This window comes from Myxine glutinosa, chromosome 3, assembly GCF_964187855.1.
Source record: "Myxine glutinosa chromosome 3, kmMyxGlut1.1, whole genome shotgun sequence".
In the NCBI taxonomy this organism is placed as follows: domain Eukaryota; kingdom Metazoa; phylum Chordata; class Myxini; order Myxiniformes; family Myxinidae; genus Myxine; species Myxine glutinosa.
The window spans coordinates 136,378,614-136,401,642 of NC_136263.1; the positions used below are offsets into that span (position 1 = coordinate 136,378,614).

Consider the following 23,029-nt stretch of genomic DNA (forward strand, 5'->3'; position numbering starts at 1 on the left):
TTCACACCCGTATTTAGGAAAAAAATTGCAAGGTGGATTAGGGATACCTATTTTGGCTTGCTGGCTTTGTGTTTGTGTACAAATTGGATTTGGTAGTCTGTTGAACTTTTCATGTACTCAGCCAATCCTACAGTTGTCATTCTGTGCACTTTGTTAAGCTCCATCAAGCAGGTGCCTCCTTCTCATCTTGGCAGGTACATTATTGGGTTGCATTGGTTTTTGTATAACATTTTGTGGATGGTGAGTAGTTTTCTTGTTTTGAAATATAGTTTATTGATTTCATCTTCTGGCCAGATTAGTATTCCGCAGCTGTATTGAAATACTGGTATTGCCAGTTGTTTTTTTGGCCTGGCTTTTGTTTCTTGGGTAAAGGCATGTTTTCAGGATCTGCCTCGTTCTACACAGGTATTCTTTGGCAATTGGTTTGCACATTTGTTTGTGACAATTTTGGTGGCCCTCTTCTACAACAAGGCACTGCATTTGTATGATGCTTTGCTTTCTAGTTCCTGTATTGCATGTTGCATCTCGGTTGATTTTTATGTTGTCCATTTTTGTTGGTTTACCTCATATGAATGTGCATTTGGCACACTTACCCAGGGCAAATTCCAATTGAATGTCTTCGGAGTAACGTTTGACTAATTTCAAATAGTTCTGGCAATTTTTTGTCGTTTGGTGCAAATAGTTTAAAATCATCCATGTGCAGTTGATGTCACTTTTCCTGTTTCTTTGGATGTTTATTGCATGTTAATGTATATCCATGTCCTTGCTCAGTAATGAGGTTGCTCAGTGGGTCCAGAGCTACGTAAAACAGAAGGGTACTCTGTAAAATCCTAGGGACTGACTCAATCCATAAAATTTCCCACCTGAATTTCTGTCAATGGCAAATCCTCCCTTCTGGATTTGCATGTGACCAATTTCTATGTCAATGTATCCCATTCTTCCTCTGCTCCAATTGGTTGATCTGATAATGTGCTTGTGAAGGTCAACATCTCTCGAGCCATTCTCAAAAAAATCAGTCTCAGCACTGGCAAGTTTGGCAGTTCACTTAAGCAAACTGGCAAGGACTACAATGAGCCATTGCACTTCATGACTGATCTTCTATATATACCGCCCCTGATATTAACTCAGCCTTGGAATTCTTCCACAGAAACCTGCTCTACCTTACGCACAGATTCATCCCATCTCATCTTCAGTTATCATACCCGTCCTCCTGGCCATGTTGCACGGAATCCTGTGGTGAGGCGGTTTCCTTGAAACAACCTGCTCTCTCTCTTGCTGGAAGGTAAATCTGACCAGATGCAACCTCAGATCATTCCACAAACCCGCAACAAGTGTGTCCACTCGAAGGAGAACAAAAAAACGACATCTGTCCAACCTCAAGACTGAACTTTCAAACTTGTCTTCCTCCTCTAAAAGCTGGTAGTGCCTTGTTGAGTCTGTTCCTGGAGTATGTTACCCCTCCATCCCTTCCTTCACTTCAAATGGCACCACAGCCGATTCCACTTTTAAAAAATGAATGCCTCAATTTGGTGTTTGGTCCCAAATATTGTGTCCCCAACGCTTGCACTCTGTGCCCACCCAATAAAATCGCACACAACTATCCCTGCACCTGAGAAGGTGGAGAAGATTCTGCAACTTGACCAGATGGCATCCGCTCACATGTCATGAAAACCTGCTCTGCTGCTCTTGCATGCACATCCTCTATCTGCCATTTTCATTCTATCACTTTGATTGGAAATTAGCTAACATCACAGCATTATAATGATCTTATGTAATGATTTTGCAATGATCTTCCATAAAAGAAGTTGCAAAAAAACATCTTCTTAATAACAAACCTATCAGTTTGCTTCCAATCATCAGCATCGTCGTGGAATCCATCATCGCAGTTGACATAAAATCCTTCTTTTTCTCCAATGACCTCATCTCGGTTCATCAATTCAAATTCAGACCTAGTCACTCTACTTGGGACATGGTGATTCGACTTTCCCAACAATGGATTGAGGCCCCTATTGTCAGACATGAGATCAGAGCCATTTCTCGAGACATATCTGGAACTTTCATACCTGGTGTTGTACTTCAAACTCTTTGTGTATGGCATCGAAGGCCAGCTCCACACATGGCTTACTGACTTCCTCCACTCTCATAGCCAACGTGTGGCACTCAACGGAATCCTTTCATGTCCTCTCTCTGCCAAGACTGGAGTGTCTCAAGGCAGTGTTGTAGGCACCATCCAATCCGAATCCTCATCAGCGATCTCTCTGACTCTGGAAAATCATTTTTATGTATATGCGGCTGACTCCAGCCTCTGCTGTGACATTACTCATCCATCAGATAGACAGGAACAGTCTCTTCCCTTTCTTCAGACATTGATAAAATCACAAGCCGGTCAAACACTTGGAATATGTCTTTCATTCCCTGTCTTTCATTTCAACACTGCCGGTGTGTGCCCCGGTTTAGAATAGGTACACCGTATCCCTGCGTGTCGTAAGAGGCGACTAAAGGGTTGGCATCAGGAAGGGCATCCAGCCATAAAAACATTGCCTCAAAAAGGAAACCATGATGATCGTGATGGGGCCCGCAAGGCTAACCCCTGCTCCAGCAGGGAAAATGGCCTTAAAAAAGGGGGGAAAAAAAATTCCCGACAAGTCTCACTCTCTCTCTCTCTCTCTCTCTCTCTCTGAAAGGGCCATCTGATTTTTCTATATTGTAAAACACAGAAATGTTGGGTGCCAGGCAATGGCACATGCAAGCACACAGGTATGCTTCCAGCACAATAGCAAGTTCACAGCAAGTCGGCCACTGTTGATAGAAGCCTCACCCAGATCTCACCCCAGCTTTATTCGATCATGCCCTGAATTTCAGACGCCTGTAATGAGTCCCCTCAAGTGGGATTGATCAAGTGGGTATCTGCAGATTTCTCTTTCCATGCGGGAAAATCGTATCTGGTCTACGTCGACCGACTCTCTGGGTGGCCATGCATCTATTTTTTGGGGAATCTTCTTCTTATCGCTCACTTGGAGCACAGTGAGTTATATTGTACGAACCTGATGGTACCATCATAGGAATGATATACTATTTGTTGTACAATTGATTACTATTGTTTTTGTGTGGTTATTCTTGTGTGATCTTAATACAATATTTGTTGGTTGATAACAATTGGTGTGGCTTCACCATTGATCTTTGACATACAGAATAACACATTTTTCTGCCGTGACTCCTCTCGGGGCTCGGAGGTACACCGTGACCAGGGGGTTTGGGGAGGAGCACGTAACAGAAATTGGGGGCTCGTCCGGGATATTGGGGGCTCGTCCAAAATTGGCCCAAATTGAAATTGGGGGCTCGTCCTAACAACCTCATCCGGGATAGAATTCCCTTACATTCCCAAAATTCCCAAATTTGGAATTTTTCTAACATTCCCAAATTAAAAAAAAAATTGGAAAAATTTTGTGTGAAGGTTAACAGGTGTTAACTAATAGTCACTATGGTGTTTGACGCAGAAAAGTTTGCGGCGTCCCCTAATGAGGCACAGTTCCAAGCGTTAAAAAGATCAGAACTCTTGATATTGGCCAAATATTTTAACTTGGAGGTCCGAGCTCATATGAAGAAAGCAGAGATGCAGACATTGGTGGTAGAATCTCTGGTGGGACAAGGAATATGGAAAGAGGTAGCCTTGGATTGGTTACCCGAGGAAAAAGAAAATGTGGAGCCCCGGAAAATGGAGATGCAACTGCAGAGCCAGGAAAGGTTAAAAGCAGAGGAAAGGAAAGCAGAAAAGGAAAGAGCAGAACAGGAACGAGAACTCGAGGAAAGAAGACCAGAACAGGAACGAGACCTCGAGGAGAGAAGAGCAGAGGAAAGAAGAGTAGAACAGGAATGAGAACTCCATGAGAGAAGAGCAGAGGAAAGGAGAGCTGAAGAAAAAAGAAGAGCAAAGGAAAGTGCAGAGGAAAGGAGAGCCGAAAGGGAGTTAAAGGAACGTGACATGGAGTATCAGAAGGAACTTAAACTCAAGGAGCTGGAATTAATGGGAGAACGGAGAGAAGTAGTATCCATGCCGGGTAGTTCGACAACTAGTCAGAACACTTGGGATGTTGGTAGGCATGTGAGGCTGGTTCCACCCTTCAATGAAAAGGAGGTAGCCACGTTTTTTTCACACTTTGAGAAAGTGGCTCAAATGCTAAAATGGCCTGTGGGGTCCTGGACTATGTTAGTGCAAAGTGTTTTGGTGGGTAAAGCTCAAGATATCTATTCGGCTTTACCGATTGACCAATGTGCAGATTATGAGACAGTGAAGAAAACCATTCTCAAAGCCAATGAATTGGTCCCTGAAGCTTACCAGCAAAAATTCAGGAATGCCAGGAAGAGGGAGAGTGAGACCCATGTGGAGTTTGCCAGAATGAAGGAAACCATGGTTGATCGGTGGTGTGACTCGAAGGGGATTGGGAAAGACTTCAACTTGTTGCGACAATTGATCTTGGTGGAGGTATTCATACAGTGTGTCCACGCGGACATTAAAGTACATCTGGATGAAAAGAAAGTACCAGAGTTGTATGAGGCAGCAACCATGCAAGATGACTATGCCTTGACACACAGGATGGGGTTCCACAAACCTAACTTCCTGCCTAGAGTTAGCCAAGGGAGTTATGGTAAATCAGGTGCGGAGAACAAATATTCATGTAGGCGGCCTGGAGATGACTATGAGGACAAATCTGATACCGCGACTTTTAGGGATCAGAAGACTACAGTTCCAAGACAGACTTATCTTCCGGGGGGCCCGAAGCAGACCCCGAGTTTTTCCTCCAGGCCTACTTGCGCTTTTTGCAAGAAACCTGGGCATTTGATGTCCCAATGTTACACCCTGAAAAGGAAAAATCATGAGCGGAGTCAGACAAGTACAACTCCGAATGCATTGGCAAATGCGAGAAATCGTCCTTGGAGGACAGTGCCTTGTGAAGGTTCCCATGCCAAAGTTACGGCATCACAGAACGACCTTGTTCAAGAGGGTTACAAACCTTTTATTTCAGAGGGGTTTGTGTCACTGGATGGAGACGTGACTAACCAGAGACCTGTTAGGGTATTGAGGGACACAGGAGCTCATCAATCTTTAATGCTTGAAGGCATTTTGCCATTGTCAGAGAAGATGGCAACTGGTGTTAGTGTTCTTTTACAGGGAGTTGGTGGCTGTGTTAAAGCTCCACTTCATGTCATCCATTTAAAGTCTGATTTGGTGTCAGGACCGGTCACCGTAGGTTTACAAGCCACTCTTCCTGTAGAGGGAATCTCTTTTGTTATCAGGAATGATTTGGCCGGTGGTCGAGTTTCTGGTAATCCGATGTTTGTTGAAAAGCCTAGTATGGAAAATAACACCACACAGTTAGAGCAGGAGATTCCGGGTATCTTTCCATCCTGTGCCGCGACTCGTGCTATGGGTAGGAAGTGCTCTGAAGAGAAGGAGAAGGAAGGCGATGTGGATTTGGGTTCCTTAGAGGTATTGGAGGAAAATTCGGAAAGAGGTAATAGGAAAGGGAGTGACATCAAGGAACTTAAGGAAAAGGTGGCATCTGGAACCAAAGAGGAAATAGAGTGTCCGTCGGAGACGTCTGGGAGCGAGGTTGAGCAAACGGTGCTGGTCTGAAAGAGACTTGTTGAAGAACAACACGGAGATTCGGAGATGCGGAGTTTAAGTGGTAAAGCCGTTACAGAGGAAGAGGCTATGAAGATACCTGTTGGTTACTTCATGAAAGGGGAAATACTCATGATAAAATGGAGACCACCAGAGGTGCCAGCAAACGATGAGTGGAAAGTTCATTACCAAATTGTGGTGCCACCGCCATACCGGAAGGAGATATTGAGTTTGGCGCATGAGACACCTTTGGCCGGGCACCTTGGAGTGAACAAGACCTGTGACAGAATATTGGTACATTTTTTCTGGCCAGGATTGCGACGTGATGTGGCGGAGTTCTGCAAATCTTGCCATTCTTTCCAGCTGGTGGGAAAACCGAATCAGAAAGCCCCATCCGCACCTTTAAAACCCATTCCAGCTTTTGAAGAGCCATTCAGCCGTGTCATTATTGACTGTGTAGGCCCTTTACCCAAAACTAAGGCTGGACATCAGTATTTGTTGATCATCATGTGCGCTTCCACAAGGTTCCCAGAGGCAGTGCATCTTAGAAAAATTACTGCGGCAGTTATTGCGAAGGCCTTGATTAAATTTTTCACTTTGGTTGGCCTTCCAAAGGTCATCCAGTCTGATAAGGGTTCCAATTTCATGTCAACGCTTTTTCAGCAAGTGGTACACCTGTTGGGAGTGGAGCAAGTAAGATCAAGTACTTACCATCACGAGAGCCAAGGGGCCTTCGAAAGGTTTCACCAGACATTGAAGAATATGATCAGAACGTATTGTTTTGAATGTGACAAGGATTGGGATGAAGGAATACCCTTATTGTTGTTTGCTACGAGGGAATCTGTTCAGGAGTCATTGGGGTTCAGTCCTTTTGAACTTGTGTTTGGACACGCAGTGCGAGGACCGTTGAAATTGGTGAAAGAACAGTGGCTACAGGAGGAGTCACAGTCAACAGTGGTAGAGTATGACTGTGTCAATGGTTAGGCACAGATTGGCAAAGGCTTGTGAAGTTGCGAGAAGAAACCTGAAAGTGACACAGGATAAAACTAGAACGGGCACTCGGTAGAGCGCATACCTTCGCCGCAGCTACTGTTCTGTACTTGGCATGGGAGTGTAGGGAACAGAACAACAAAAATACGATTTTGACCTTTTCGTGACCTTGACCTTGACCTTTGACCCGATTGCTCCCAAAATCTAATCAAATGTGTCCCGTATAATAACCAATCATCCCACCAAATTTCATGCAATTCGGTTGAATACTTTTTGAGTTATGCGAATAACATACACACACACACACACAGACATACAAATAAATACACAGCGATCAAAACATAACCTTCCGCTTTTGCGAAGGTAATGAAAGTGAGACATGACAAGAAATCTCAGATCGGAAATTTCAGTCCTGAAGACCTGGTGTTAGTGTTGCTTCCTGTTCCAGGTCAGCCACTACAAACAACAAGGACAACTGTCCAGCCTAATCTTTGAGTTTGCACATTTGTTCACAGATGTACCTGGTCGTACTGACTTGGTATATCATGATATTGAGATGGGGGAAGCCACTCCTGTGAAGCAACACCCCTATCGGATGAACCCTGTGAAGATGGAGTATCTTCGGAAGGAGGTTCAGTATATGTTGGAGGATGACATCATCGAACCAAGCAGCAGTGAATGGAGCTCACCATGTGTGTTGGTTCCAAAACCCGATGGCAGTTTTCGCTGTTGTACGGATTTAAAATGGGTTAATGCAGTGACCAAGACCGACTCATATCCCATCCCGAGGATTGATGACTGTATTGATAGAATAGGCCCAGCTAAATTTGTAACTAAGTTTGACTTGCTGAAAGGGTATTGGCAGATTCCTCTTGCTGATAGAGCCAAGGAAATCTCGGCTTTAGTCACACTAAATGGGTTGTATCAGTACAAGGTTCTTCCCTTTGGATTGAAAAACGGGCCTGTTACATTTCAATGGCTGATTAATAAGCTTATTGCAGATCTTGAGGGGGTGGAGGCTTATCTGGATGATATCATCATCCACACTATGACCATGGAAGATCATATGAAACAAATCCAAGCATTTTTCAAGAAACTGACCGAGGCAGGGTTGACCATCAACTTATCTAAGAGTGAGTTTGTAAAGGCACAGGTGGTGTTCCTCGGCCATGTAGTAGGTCAGGGTCAGGTGCAACCAGTGACAGCCAAGATAGAAGCCATTGATCGCTTCCAAGTTCCAAAAGGGAAGAAGAAGCTTATGAGATTCTTGGGTATGGCTGGTTGGTACCGGCGGTTCTGCAGGAATTTTTCTGATGTGGTAGCCCCTTTAACGAATTTGCTGAGGAAAGAGACCAAGTTTGTTTGGGATGACAAATGTCAAGCTGCCTTTGGCCACGTCAAAGCAATATTAATGAGCTCTCCTGTCCTAGCAGCCCCGGATTTTCAAGCACCTTTCAATTTGGCCATTGATGCAAGTGATGTAGGGACTGGGGCAGTTCTATTACAGGAAGATGAGGATGGAGTGGATCACCCGGTGTGCTACTACTCCAGAAAGTTTAACAAACATCAGGCAAATTATGCCACAGTGGAAAAAGAGACCCTTGCTCTCCTGCTAGCGCTTCAGCATTATGAGGTGTATCTGGGAACTACTACCTTTCCTATAAAAGTCTTCACTGATCACAACCCCTTAACCTTCATTCAAAAAATGAAAAATAAAAACCAGAGGTTGATGAAATGGAGTTTGGCTTTAGAGGAGTTCAAGTTGGAAATTGAGCATGTAAAGGGCAGGGACAATGTCGTTGCTGATGCTTTGTCCAGAGTGAACTAACTTTGGAAATTTCTGTAGGTTGTTTGGAAGTTTTGTTGCTTTATTTTGGGAAATATTAATTATCGTTGCTCACGTGAATTGATAATTTGGGTGTGAGTTTTACTTTTGTTTGTTAAAAGAGTTTTTGCCTGCAAAGAAAGTTTTCACTATGTTCAAACTTTCTTTCTTGAGGGGGGACGTGTTATGGATTTGTCACTTCCGTTGTTGTGGTTTTCATCCACTGTAAACATTTTTGATTCCATGTACTATTGTTGTTGTCGTTTAAGGGAAATAGATATTACTATTTTCCAAAAGGTAAAAATGTTAATGTTTTAAATGAAACCGGAACCGGACGACGAAGAAGAGGAAGAGGAGAAAAAGAAGGCGGAGCGAGTGAGGTCAGACAAGAAGAAGCCGAGCGGCGTTGAGGTTTTGAGCCAACACTAGCGAACGGAGGTCACTAGCGAAAATTTGGGTTTCCCGGGAAAGGGATTCCTGCGACAGAGTTGTCATCGCTGTGACAGATAAACCTGCGTGACAGGTTTTTCAGTCGATACCGGAGAGAATCATCGTCGGGCCGTTACGCCTCGAGAACGGGCCCTCGGCCATTTTGACTCGCGCGCTTTGCACATCGCGCAAGGTATTTGCTTCGCTTCAGCCGTTTTCACCGCATTCAGACGTTTATCTGGTGCGTGTGTAACGTGGATTTTGAAGGTAAATCTGTGGGTCGCCGATTTGGAGCCCTGAAACGTCCATACCCGAGGGTGTGATTTCTTAGTCGCCTGGAGGGCGCCTTTGGATTTCCCCGTCGCCTTGAGGGCACCTTTGCACAGCTTTGGCTGCGTGGCTGTGGCTGTCATCCGAACGGGATTCTGGTCTCGATTAGACATCGTTCTGACGATCGCTGGAGCGGATCGACTTTGGCTTGATGCCGGAATACGACTTTGGCTTGATGCCGGAATAAGACTTTGGCTGGATGCCGGAATACGACTTTGGCTTGATGCGGGAATATAGATATTGGGAATCTTCTTCTTTTTGCTCACTTGGAGCATAGTGAGTTATATTGTACGAACCTGATGGTACCATCATAGGAATGATATACTATTTGTTGTACAATTGATTACTATTGTTTTTGTGTGGTTATTCTTGTGTGATCTTAATACAATATTTGTTGGTTGATAACAATTGGTGTGGCTTCACCATTGATTTTTGACATTCAGATTAACACATTTTTCTGCCGTGACTCCTCTCGGAGCTCGGAGGTACACCATGACCAGGGGGTTTGGGGAGGAGCACGTAACAGTACTCATGCATGTTGATCGATTTGGGGGACTGTCACTTCTTGGAAACCTCTTCCATATGTCGGCGGTTTGAAGGGAAGGGGAGATGTTGTATACTGCAAAACCCTTTGGTATTACACATGACGTATTATCTAAAACTGTTTCCGTTTCCGGGTAGGCGGAGTCAGTTGCTCGATGATGCCCTGCAGCCGAACGAATGCGTGTTTTGTTTGACTGTTTGTTTCAATTTGTTTTGTTTGTTTGAAACACTGTTTTGTTTGAATAAACTCAAATGTTCATCTCTGCCTCCTTGAACGTTTAACAGTGACTTGGCAATAGCTCGCCTCCTCTTCGCAAAGGACACCGTAAGATCTTTTATCGCCACCAGACTATAGACGGGCGGCAGCCAGTCAATGTCCCTCCGAGGGATGAACGGTGTTGGATTGTGATGTGAAATTGTAGCAATCAAACAGTCATTTAGCAAATAAAAAAAATAATTTATGACCTCATAAAGATAATTGATATCCCTCCCCAAACATCACTGTATAGCCATATGTAATGCCATTCATGTTTTGATACACTTTGATTGTTGCATGATCCAAACTTCATTCTAAAGTGGTTTACCAAATCACCAGAACAAAGACATAAGATGACAGATGATGAAATGCTAAAGGAATATAGGCAAGTGCTGCTGAAGGATCTTCACAAATTCTGATGAGGGAATGTCATGTGTTATCCGTTTCAGGATTTGGAGATAAATAGACGTCTCCAAGGCAGAGGAAATGCACGTGGAATAGATCTCAACCGCAACTTTCCTGATCTGACGGGACAGATGTATCACAACGAGAAGCACGGTGGGGCCAACCACCATATCAGCTTCAGCAGTGCCAAGTGGAATAAGGTGAAGTGCATGGAATGTTCCATTGCTCAATGGATATTCAACTGCCCACTTTATGAATTTTGTGTTTTGGTGTACCTGGTTTTCAGTCAGAATAGATTTTATCTTGTTAGTGGCCATTTGTTTATTTAGCATTCATCAAGAAGGGGATAGGGTGTGGGAAGGGAAGAAAGAGAAGATGTGTTTGGTTGCTGGCTTTGCTGCACACTCGTATATGGTACAGTAGGCCTACGTACAGGCCGGGTGGTTGGAGGAGGGTAGCGTGGAGTTGTAGGGGTTGTGTGTATGAATAATGATGTTCGATATATTAGGCCTAGTCATGTTCACAATGTTATAGTTAATAGAATAAGGCTCACAATTGCCGAGGAAATGCTAACATTATTTTATTATTCAATATATACAAGTAATACACTAGAACGCCACTCAGTCGACCGCACACTCCTGCCGTGGGTCAAGTTGGAATAATACGATTTCACAAAAGTTTGAGGGAGTTGTTCAGTGACAACACAAGACAAGACAACACAAGACAGACAGTGCGCAGATATATATTTAGAATATATAGAAGATAATGTTAAAAAAAAACAAGGCAATTTCACTTACATTTTCGGATTCAGCGTTCAATTCTATATAAGTGAGTGTATATTGAGGCATGTGTGACTTCAAATAAAATTGTAAGCCAGGAAAACGTTCGTTTCATTCCTTAGGGATACAACATGTAAAACTGGCCCAAACGTCAAAACAAAACTCGCTCATTTTAAGTCGTGCAAGCTAATGCGACCACTCATTCTTCTGGGAAGAATCCCGTGCACATGCTTGTCACACTTATAACTCACCTGAGTCTTTATAAGTTCATCAAATACTGACACCGCGATTGACATTCGATGAGGTAAATGTTGATATCTCTATATAGAAGATAATTAATATATAGAAGATAATGTCAAAAAAACAATGAGCCCCCTCTTCCAATGGTAAAAAATCCTTCAAAAAATTCCTGGATCCGGAATAATATCCTGAGCTTCACCAAAAACTAATCAATTCTTCCTTATCCCAAGGGCAATCATCCCACCAACTTTCATCCAAATCCGTTCAGAACTTTTCCAGATATCTTGTTCACGAACACACGAACACACAAACACACACACACACACGCGCACACACACACACACACACACACACACACACACACACACACACACACACACACACACACACACACACACACACACACACGGACACGATCGAATGCATTACTCCCTGGCGGGAGTAATCACCAATGCCCGTACCTCGGCCTAATCACAGTGGATCAGTGATGCCGCCATGACACTTTTACCAGAGCTGGACCAAAACCAGTCTTAGTTGAGGGGGAACACCGGACGGGGCACCCTTATATAAGGATTAGTGGAATATTTTGTCAATATAAGGATTAGAGCAATGTCCATTTTGCAAACCTCCAAAATTGTTCAGTGAACCTCTAAATCTGCATGTTTCTAATAGTTCTTTACTAATCATTACTCCCGCGAGGGAGTAATGCATTCGATCGTGTCCGTGTGTGTGTTTGTATGTTCGTGTGTTTGTGAACAAGATATCTGGAAAAGTTCTGAACGGATTTGGATGAAAGTTGGTGGGATTATTGCCCTTGGGATAAGGAAGAATTGATTAGTTTTTGGTGAAGCTCAGGATATTATTCCGGATCCAGGAATTTTTTTAAAGATTTTTTACCATTGGAAGATAGGGCTCATTTGTTTTTAACATTATCTTCTATATATTCTAAATATATATCAGTGCAGTGTCTCTCTTGTGTTGTCTTGTCTTGTGTTGTCACTGAACTACTCCGTCAAACTTTTGTGAAATCGTATTATTCCAATTTGACCCACGGCGGGAGTATGCGCTCGACTGAGTGGCGTTCTAGTTGGATGTGTCGTCATCGTCTGTAAGGACCTCAGCAGCTCAGTGAGTCGGCAACCCTGGAGCCATGACATCTGGCTGTTGGCTCACTTCGTTGAGCAGCAATTGCCCTCCACTCCCCCCACCTCTTCCAATAAATTTGGAAGCTCTTCCTGTGGCTGCGTCCTCTCCCCTGCTAAAAATGTTCTATAGAGATTCCATAAAAATGTTTCTATAGAAGTCTTATAGACATCCTAGAGAACAGTCCAATAGAGTTTCTATGGAACTCTAGGACCGTTTCTATAGAACAACTTTCCTATAGAAACCTGAAGAGCACTTTCTATACAATCTTATAGAGCAGTTTCTATAGAATCCTATAGGATCGTTCTTTAGAATCCTATAGACCTGTTTCAATAGAAACCTATAGAATGGCTTCTATAGAAAGGCACAAAATCCTATAGAATTAATTTCTATAGAACCCTTTAGAACCGTTTTCTATAGAATACTGTTCAAAAGAACTTTTCTATAGGACAAAAGTGCATAGACTACTAGAGATTAAATACTTTGAATTTTGATCGATTGGTTGACTTTTCACACAACATGACGTACATCACACACACACACACACACACACACACACACACACACACACACACACACACACACACACACACACACACACACACACATATATACACATACAGACACACACATATATACACATACATGTTCTCAATTATTTCTGACACCGAGTCTAAAACCATCGATAAAAATGAAATCAGATGGTGAATTAGATTGGAGATAAAGGTGTGAGGGAGACTCAATGGCCTTGAAATGACAGGCCTTTGAGAATTCATTTCGTTCTACAAACAGAAACTTTCATCGGATTTTCTTCCCGTTTTTTTTCAACCGAGTCTAAAACTATGTTAGCGACTGTGAAAAATGAAATGATATATCGAATTAGAGTTGAAATAAACCTGAGAGAGCGCAAGACACCGTGGGCCAAACAAAAGGGCCTCAAAGCTATGCGAGTTAATAAAATAGTGTATATTTGTTTATGAAGCCTCTCCCAGAATGGGTGGAGCTACTCTCTAAACGGAGAAAGCCACACCCCCGGACAGACGGATCACCTATGGCTATTATAATATAGATTAATTATTTTCGGTCTCATGGCATTTTACATCAAACAGTGCAATCAACATCAATATATGCATCACATTTTATCAATATTATTAGCTTACCGTCAAATCTAAGAACCCTGGCAACGTATTTTTCTTGCCGGGCCTGCTTTGCTGTTTTCGTCAAAGGCCACATCGCACAAAACTGTGTGCTGGGGTCCCAGTCCTCGCTGTTAAACGTTGATTCATCTTCCTTGGTGAGAAAATGCTTTGTCTCGATCAGCTCGACCTCATTTGATTCAAAGAAATCAACAATTGCAAATTTCCGTTGCCCCATTGTAGGTCACTATAGGTGGGTGGATCAAAATACAAAACCAACAAAAAGATAAAACCTGATTCGTCGACATAAAATAGCCCGCCGTAAAAGTTGAATGAAAACGCTGTGAGACTAGCCAAGCTCCCTCCATGCCATCCGTTTCAGCAGTGTCACTATTCTCAATGTACCTCCTGCATCATTTGGCATTATGACTATGCCAACTGTGACAATCTTCACCAATCTTTTTGCAAACTACCCCTCGTGCTTCTCTGCTGATCCTTGCACTGTAACACACTCAATCACTGAGATCATTCTTCTATGTATATCTCTTGACATACCCCTCTCATCCAAATGTGGAAAAGCCTCATTCCTCAAGTGGTTCTCCCATCACTGTGCTTCCTCTCTCCTTCAAAAAACACCTCTTCAAAATCTGGAAAGCTTCACCTTCAGATTATAGCCGCAGCACTTATGTGGCTGTTCACAGCAACTGCCAGCACATCATCTCGGCAACCAAAACCGCCTTTATCCAGCAGACCTCTGACAGGCTCTCTTCCCTCCATAGCACCAGTCATGCCTTCTGGTCTTTGGCCAAGCACATCTCCACCATCTTCTTTGAGTCATCTTTTCCTCCTCTCACAAACCCTGATGGCTCAATCTCCAGCTCTCCTAAAGCCAAAGCCAACACCTTTACCACTCAGTTTGCTGCCAAAGCTACTCTGGATGACTCCAATAAAACTCCTGTTTTTTCCTAAATCCAACTCCCTTATGTCTGTCATCAAATTGTCCACTCACAAAGTTGGTGAGACCCTGCTCTCCCTTGTCGCAAACATAGCCAATGGTCCAGGCAGCATTCCTTCTGTTATCCTCAAACGCTGCACTCCCAAAGCTTGCTCCTATTTTCTCCAACCTTTTTAAACCTCTCCTCCTTCATAAGGAATTTCCTCCGCCACAAAGCCAAAGGCCACTCAAAGATTGGGGCTACACAAAGGAAAATAGAGTTGTATTAAAGAGAAAGAAGACATCTATTTATATTCCTCTTGAACTGAGTGAGGTTCCGATTGAAGGGGAAGTAGGATGTGAGGAAGAGTTCCAAAGTGTGGCAGTACAAGGAAGGGAACTTCCACTTCGTTCGTATGCAGAACAAGCCTGTGGTGTGGCATCGTTGGCTCGGGCATGGTTGTGCTGCTGATGCAATGCCCTCTGCTGGTTAGGGCAGGAATTTGGAATTTGCTCATGGTGCCAGCAAATAGCTCACATACTCTTCCCAAAGGACACAATGGCATCTTTAATGTCCACCAACGAATGCTGGCAGACAGGCCGCCCATTTAACACCCATCTGAGAGGTGGCACATACAGTGATGAATCACCCTGTCTGTGAAATACCAGGATTACAGTTTATAGCTGAGTGCGATTCAAACCCAGGCTATTGACAGCTTAAAAGCGAGTGTGCGTACCTCTCGGCCATCCCGTCAACCCGAGGAAGGAAACTAGAAGAGTACCTCATAGTGAGAGTCCTTGGGACAAATACATTGTATGGATGAGAAGAACCCGCCAAATGTGTAAAGAGACCAAAAGTACACTCATCTGGAACAACCTGTGAGAAACCCTTAGAGCAAATTCCATGAAAATATCTATAGAAGAGGCTCAAAGAAGCACAGAGCAGTGGATTGAGAGATGTTCCAGGGATGATGCCAACTCCTGTCCCACTAAAGTGGCAGCGCATGTACAGATAGTAGAGCATGGCAGCTGTAGGAAGGTATCTCTGAGTATGAAATAAGCAGTGAAAGAGTGCTGAGAGGCCCTTCAACTATACCAAAGATATACTTTTCCCAGCAGATGTTTAAAAAAGAAATTTGGGTGTACATCGTCGAAGCTCGTATAACGAGCTAAAGGAGAATGGATTGGAACAAAGTGAAAGGGGGAAACACCAAAAGCAGAGTACAGGTGGAGCAAGATCAAGGGTGGAGTGAGATCAAGGAAAAAGGGAGAAAACATGGGGTGAATAAGCTGTAAGCAGGCTGAAAAAAAAACAAGAAGAGGAGGGAGAAATTGTTTAGTGTAAGTCAATGTGGAAGACCATTGTTTAGTGTAAGGCAATGTGGAAGACCATTGGTTAGTGTAAGACCATTGTTTAGTGTAAGGCAATGCGGAAGACCATTGTTTAGTGGAAGGCAATGTGGAAGTTTATTCCATTGTTTAGTGTAAGGCAATGTGGAAGACCATTGTTTAGTGGAAGACCATTGTTTAGTGGACCACATTGTTTAGTGGAGACCATTGTTTAGTGTAAGGCAATGTGGAAGTTTATTCCATTGTTTAGTGTAAGGCAATGCGGAAGACCATTGTTTAGTGGAAGACCATTGTTTAGTGGACCACATTGTTTAGTGGAGATCATTGTTTAGTGTAAGGCAATGTGGAAGTTTATTCCATTGTTTAGTGTAAGGCAATGTGGAAGACCATTGTTTCGTGGAAGACCATTGTTTAGTGGACCACATTGTTTAGTGGAAGACCATTGTTTAGTGTAAGGCAATGTGGAAGTTTATTCCATTGTTTAGTGTAAGGCAATGTGGAAGACCATTGTTTAGCAGAAGACTATTGTTTAGTGTAAGGCAATGTGGAAGACCATTGTTTAGCAGAAGACCATTGTTTAGTGTAAGGCAATGTGGAAGACAATTACTAGCACGGCATAAGCCGATAGAATTCTGCTCCTCTCGTGTTTATGTGGAGATAGATTCAGGATTGAACAACTGGCTCACTAGTTATGTGCTACCAACTGAGTGATTCTTTCTCTCCATGGATCATTGGTCACTTTGAGCACTTCACAACGACCATCAAGAGTCATATTGCAGCCTTCACGTTCTTGATTTGATGTGGGTTTCCTCCCTTGTTGTCAGTAATATGCAAGCACGAAGATCATATCTAAACAAAGGTCACAGGTGATTTTTCTAATTTGTTCGCTCCCCACTTACTGTCCCATTGTTCCCTTTGTTCAGCTGAACCCACATTGTACTATGTTTAATCCACTGGAAAAGAATAGGTTTTCCTCAATTATGCATCAGGATTGAACAAAGCTTCGTGTGTTGATTAGCTATTTGAGTGGTTAAAATTCACAGGTACATTCATCCATTGCTAAGGGTCACGATGAGAATTGTTAGCAATTTGTATTTTGATTTGTCTCAATTATTAAGTATCGAATAGGGATGGAAAATCCCAACTCACAGGATATATCAACCTCATACTTACATGACAAACCCACAACTAGTCATCATTCTTATTCTATTGTGCGTTCAACATTTGTTACAATCTAAGCTATTGATTATTAAAATAGTCTAAAGGCCAAAGTTAGTTTTTATACTTGTGGATAATTTTCAGTCCTGTATCAATTTTGTGTTCAAAAGCATCAGCAAATCGACTTCAAAAGTGTAATCGATAAATGATGGGAACACAAAGTGCTTTTAAAACTATTTGCAATTTCATTCTGAGCTAGTTATGCATTGAACTTTTACTTGTCCATTTACCTTTACTCCAACTCACTGTTTGAATTGAAATTTCCACTGATATCCAATCCAAGCAGACGGATACGAGGGAGTTCCTGCAAATGTGAAGAACCTATTCACCAGGGTTGGAAAACAGGGTGATCTTGAATTGGACACACACACACACACAATAAGTTATTTTGTTTGAAAATACCGAGCCAATCATTTCCCCAGTTAATCACACTCTCCAAGTCCTGATTGAGTGGCACTGGCCTGGATATGGGATGGAGGAAACATGGTTCCTGGGTATGTAGTATACTGTGTTGAATCATCTGTGTAAATGGTTAACTGAGAAAGAATACAATCAAGCAGATCACTGACATACAACAACAACAATGTAAGACCCCAACCCAGAGCCCTGAGGACACCCACATCAATATTATGAGCAGGGGACGACTGCTCCTCATGGACCACAGAAATCTGGTGACTTACAAGGAAGTCCGAGATTGTAGCAAGCAATTGTCCAGAAATGTCATGATTTTAGCTTATGTATGTGCCACACTTTGTCAAAAGCCTTCATGATGTCGAGACCGACAACCCTGGCTTCACCATGATGATCCAAAGCCCTATTCACATGTTCAGTGATTACGGACATCTTACACCACGAGTAGATCTCGAATGTCGGTAGCCTACTGGGCATCAGTTCGGAGCTAATGGGTTTGCAGGTGACTCATGAGTTGCAGATTGATCAGTTATTCAAACACTTTGCTCATAATGTGTGGAAGGCTAATAGGCCGATAGTTGGAAGAACCTGATTTCTAACCATAGCCTTTAAAGACAGGGACTATAGAAGCCTCCTTCTAGCTCTGTGGAAACACGGAGGTTGAGAGACATGAGCTACACAGTTTTGAGAGAACAGAAGACAGTTCTGGTGAAAACATCTTCAAAGCAATTGTAGGGATTCTATCTGGACCAGTAGATTTTGAGATGTCAAGCCCCTGAATCATCTTAGCAACTTTCCTGGCTGTGATGATGATAGTGGAAACACTGGTGTCAACACAGGAAAGACAAACAGGCAAAATGTATCCGTGGTCATCAAATGTAGAGTTTGCGTTTGAAGCAAAACACTTGGCAAAGAGCTTGACTTTATCATTAGGATAAGAACCTCAGGGTCATTGAAGAGGACAGGAGTCGATGATCGATTATGGTTGAGGATGCTGTTAGAAATATTCTAAAAATCTCTGCCATTGATTGATATAGAATCATAAACAGATTGTCATGTAACATGTAACATTAATGTCACGTAATATTCTCCAATATTTGTTTCCAGTGGTTTCTTGCAAAGCAAAACAAACAACACACCTCTCGAGCCAACATGATGATATTGATTGAAAAAGTGATTGCGATGGGCGATAGGGACAAGCCAACATGAATGATGGCTGAGTGTGTGGTTTAACTTGGTGGGTTCAAGAAGGGATAAAGAGGTCCATAACAACATGGATCCACTTAGTAACTTCTTTGGCAGGTTCAGTTGGGTGATGACAAAGGATTGAGTTACAGCACATGCATGGCTGCACATTGTGCACAAGGAGATTCCCAAATGCCCCCATCCACAGAGCATGTGTGGTTGCCCAATGGTTTGATGAGCATCAGAGCATGACACTGATGTTATCCATATGTAATGGCCTTCTCAGTCACCAGATCTGTACCCAATCGAGAATTTATGGGATATTCTGGAACGACGCCTGAGACAGCGTTTCCCACCTCCATCAAACAGGTGTGAGTAGATTGCCTTTGTCGTGGAAGAATAGTGCCGCATCCCTCCTGCAGAATTCCAGAACGGAGCTGGTCTTTCCAGAAAAGCAAAGCACAACGGAGCTGGTCTCAATACTGTTACGGATTCGTCACTTCCGGTGTTGTGGTTTTCATCCACTGTAAACATTTTTGATTCCATGTACTATTATTGTTTTCAAAAGGTTTATTGCTTATGAACTGTTTTCAAAAGGTGAAAAAGTTAGTGTTAAAAGAAACCGGATCGGGAACCAGACGACGACGAAGAAGAAGAGAAAAAGAAGGCAGAGCAAGTGGAGTCGGACAAGAAGCATAGTTGCTTTGCGGTCTGGAGCGAACATTGGCGAGCAAGAGTCACGAGTGAACTTTGGGTTTCCCAGGAAAGGGATTCCTGCGACAGAGTTGTTAGCGCTGTGACATATTCACCTGCGTGTCAGGTTTTGGGATTGATTCCGAAGAGAATCCTCGTCATGCCGTTACATCTCGAGTACGGGCCGTTGGCCATTTTGACTCGCGCGCTTTGTGCGTCGAGCAAGATTTCTTTGCTTCGCTTCAGCCGTTCTCACCGCATTCAGATGATTATCTGGTGTGTGTGTGTGTGGAACGCGGATTTTGAAGGTAAATCTGAGGTTCGCCGACTGTGAGCCGTGAAACGTCCATACCGGAGGGTGTGATTTCCCAGTCGCCTGGAGGGCGCCTTTGGATTTCCCAGTCGCCTTGAGGGCACCTTGGTGCAGCTTTGGCCGTGTGGCTGTGACCGCCATCCGAACGGGATTCTGGTCTCGATTAGACATCGTTCTGACGATCGCTGGAGCGGATCGACTTTGGCTTGAAGCCGGGATCGACTTCGGCTTGAAACCGGAATCAACTTTGGTTTGAAGCAGGGAAAGAGACATTGGGAATGTTCTTGGTTCACTCACTTGGAGCACAGTGAGTTATATGTTACGAAACTGATGGTGCCATCATAGAATATATATTGATTGTACTTTTGATTACTATTATTGTTGTACTGTTATTCTTGTGTGTTCTTAATATAATATTTGTTTGTTGGTAACAATTGGTGTGGCTTCACCATTGATCTTTGACATACAGAATAACACATTTTTCTGCCATGACTCCTCTCGGGGCTCGGAGGTACACCGTGACCAGGGGGTTGGGGACTGGGGAGGAGCACATAACAATACATTACTCTGAAATGGCGGGTCGTTGCAACAGCGCTGAGTCACGTGATCAGCTGTGTCCAACCCCGTGATTGACCAGCCGACCATAATAATTCTACACCAAAGAGCTGTTCCTCTTTGGTTGAACACATGAACGAATACTGGTTCATTGGAAAACTATTTCTTGACGTTGTTACACATACAGGCCGTACTGGCCACACGTGGTGGTCTAACGCCTTATTAAGTGATTTTACATTGGTGTTTCAATTTTTTTTTTTGCCCACTACCTGTGTCTTTTCACATTAACTCGATCAGGAATTCGAGTAGGAACTGAGCAAGTTCATGTGAGACTGTAAAGTTAAAGCACTGACACCAGGAACATCTGTGCTGTGATGGCGAACCAACCATTCCTTGTGATGGACATTAAAATCTACAAACACCATAATATCAGTAGTTCGATGTCGAGAAAGCACCACATCAATACTGTCGGCGATAGCATTGAAAATAGCGCAATTGGACAATGATGGAAATATATAGATAGTGGAATCGGTACAAAATGTATGGAGAAAGAGTGGAATGCAAAAGCTCCAGGTGAAAGCACAAACTCTTATGTGGTATCCTCAAGGTACCACTTGACTTCACTGTCAAGTGGTAGAGAAGCCTTTCCATAAATACAGAAACCATGAGAAGCTGGGAAATCAAGTCTATGGAGGACATAGCCAGACAATATAAAAGATACAAATTTATGGCAGAGAAATGGACACGAACCCACCATAATATTAGCCTACCAGATATTATCAACATGGACTGAGGTATCCTTGGTGGTGATACTCAAAATGCGGGTTTTGAATGGCATTCATTGGATTCAATAGTCATGATTATGGTATATAGGAAAAAAGAACATTAGTTTAGCCATCTACACGTCACATAGAAGGCTGCTATGAATCACATCGAGTCAAAACTAACCCACAGTCAAATCCTTGGCAAAGCATCCGGAAGTAGATGCACGTGCCACCGCCCATGCATGTCCATGGTAGTTCAGCTATCCCGGCATTTTACACCTGCTGATAAATCAGCCTTTCAATGCATTACCATCGATTTAAGGATCCTGTCGAATTGAGTGGCCATGACCTGCAGCATGTTTTTTTACCCTTCAGAGGGGTCAGACTCAGGTTGTCAAAACATAGAGCTCAATGTACATAATACAACGATAAACTAAAGCTTCTCAAACAGAACAACCAGCCATTTGCACTGAAACAAGACAAAATAGACAGTTTGTCTTTTCACAGTACAAAAAGGACTGGGAGTGGTTTACTAGTCCGCTTCAAGACAACAAATAGTGTCTCTACCCTCATTGATTTACAACCAACCAAGACTAATGAGCTCTACCCACCAGGGTTTGACATCAGAGTTATCCTTCCCTTAGGCAGATAACCAAGCCAAGGCTAACAAGCTCCACCTGTCCGGAACACCCGGTTTTAAGGTGCCAGGGACTCCCCTTTGCCGTTGGTAAGAAACAGGGTCGTCATGAGAAGCCATGCAGTAGGATTTGGTTATAGGAGAGGCTCTTTGAGATGCCATGTTATCATTGAGACATGTCAGAGGCGATCGAGATGCTCAATTTGTCAACCTAGTCCCAGCACATCACTTAACCCATTTTTGACCCCAAATCCAACTCCAAGAAACATGCCTGTTTCTGCCCTACCCCGAAAAAGGGTGAGATGTCTGATCCCTCCAATTACCATCCAATTGGCTTGACTTCCAATATCTCCAATGTCATGGAATCTCTCGTCAATAAACCACTTTTAACCGATCTTTAATCCTGCTTTTCCTCAATGACCACCAATATGTCTTCTACAAAACCTGGTCCACTGGTTACCTCCTGACCTACATTGCCAATGAATGGTCTTCAGCTCTCAAGCACTTCAGAGAAAGTTGAGTTGTGCTGGACATCAGCAAAACCTTTGACAGTTTGACACAAACGGCTCCTGGTTTTCCAACTTCCTCGGTGGGTGATCTATCTCTACATGCATTGATGGGGATTTTCTGAATCCCAACACAATAATTCCGGCGTCCTTAAAGGTTATGTCATCCCAACCTCCCTCTTTCTTTTTTTTGTCGAAGACATCTTCACAGCTACGAACAACCCTGTCCAATCCTTTGCTGATTATTCCACTTTCCATTCCACCAGTTATAAATCCAGGTACACCTCTTCTATGTTCCTTGCTGCTGACTTCCTCTCAACTGTTGCCTCCATCAGTCATGATCTCAATCTCATCCTCCAATGGGGCACCCACAACCTTGTCCCCTTCCATCAGTCCAGGACTCAAAACAATCCTTATATCCAGCAAGATCAACACATCTATCCCTCATTTGCTCATGTCCAGCTCTAAACTCCAGCAGTCTTATATTAGCAGGCTCTGTGTCACCATATCGAGCAGTCACTCCTGGCAGCCTCACATCCTCAATATCACTAAATCTGCCTCCAAGAAACTTGATTTCCTTTTCCGAGCTCGCAAACACTTCAACTCCAATTAGCTTTTCACCCTCTAAAAATCCCAAGTCAGACGGGTAATGGAATACTAATCCCATGTCTGGAGTGGTGCTCCTCCATTAGTCATCAGTATTTGGAATCGTGTCCAAGCCAAGGCTGTCTGACTGCTTAATAATTCGAATCTGATAATGCTCA

General features: G+C 43.2%; 1 protein-coding gene across 1 annotated transcript in view; it reads left to right on the top strand.

The window, feature by feature from the left end:
* CPN1 (carboxypeptidase N subunit 1) overlaps window positions 1-23,029 on the top strand; it is a 62,491-nt gene that overhangs the window by 14,256 nt on the left and 25,206 nt on the right. The window contains exon 3 of the mRNA XM_068110069.2: window positions 10,446-10,601. Coding sequence (XP_067966170.2) covers window positions 10,446-10,601 — 156 coding nt within the window. The remainder of the gene's footprint in view (window positions 1-10,445; window positions 10,602-23,029) is intronic.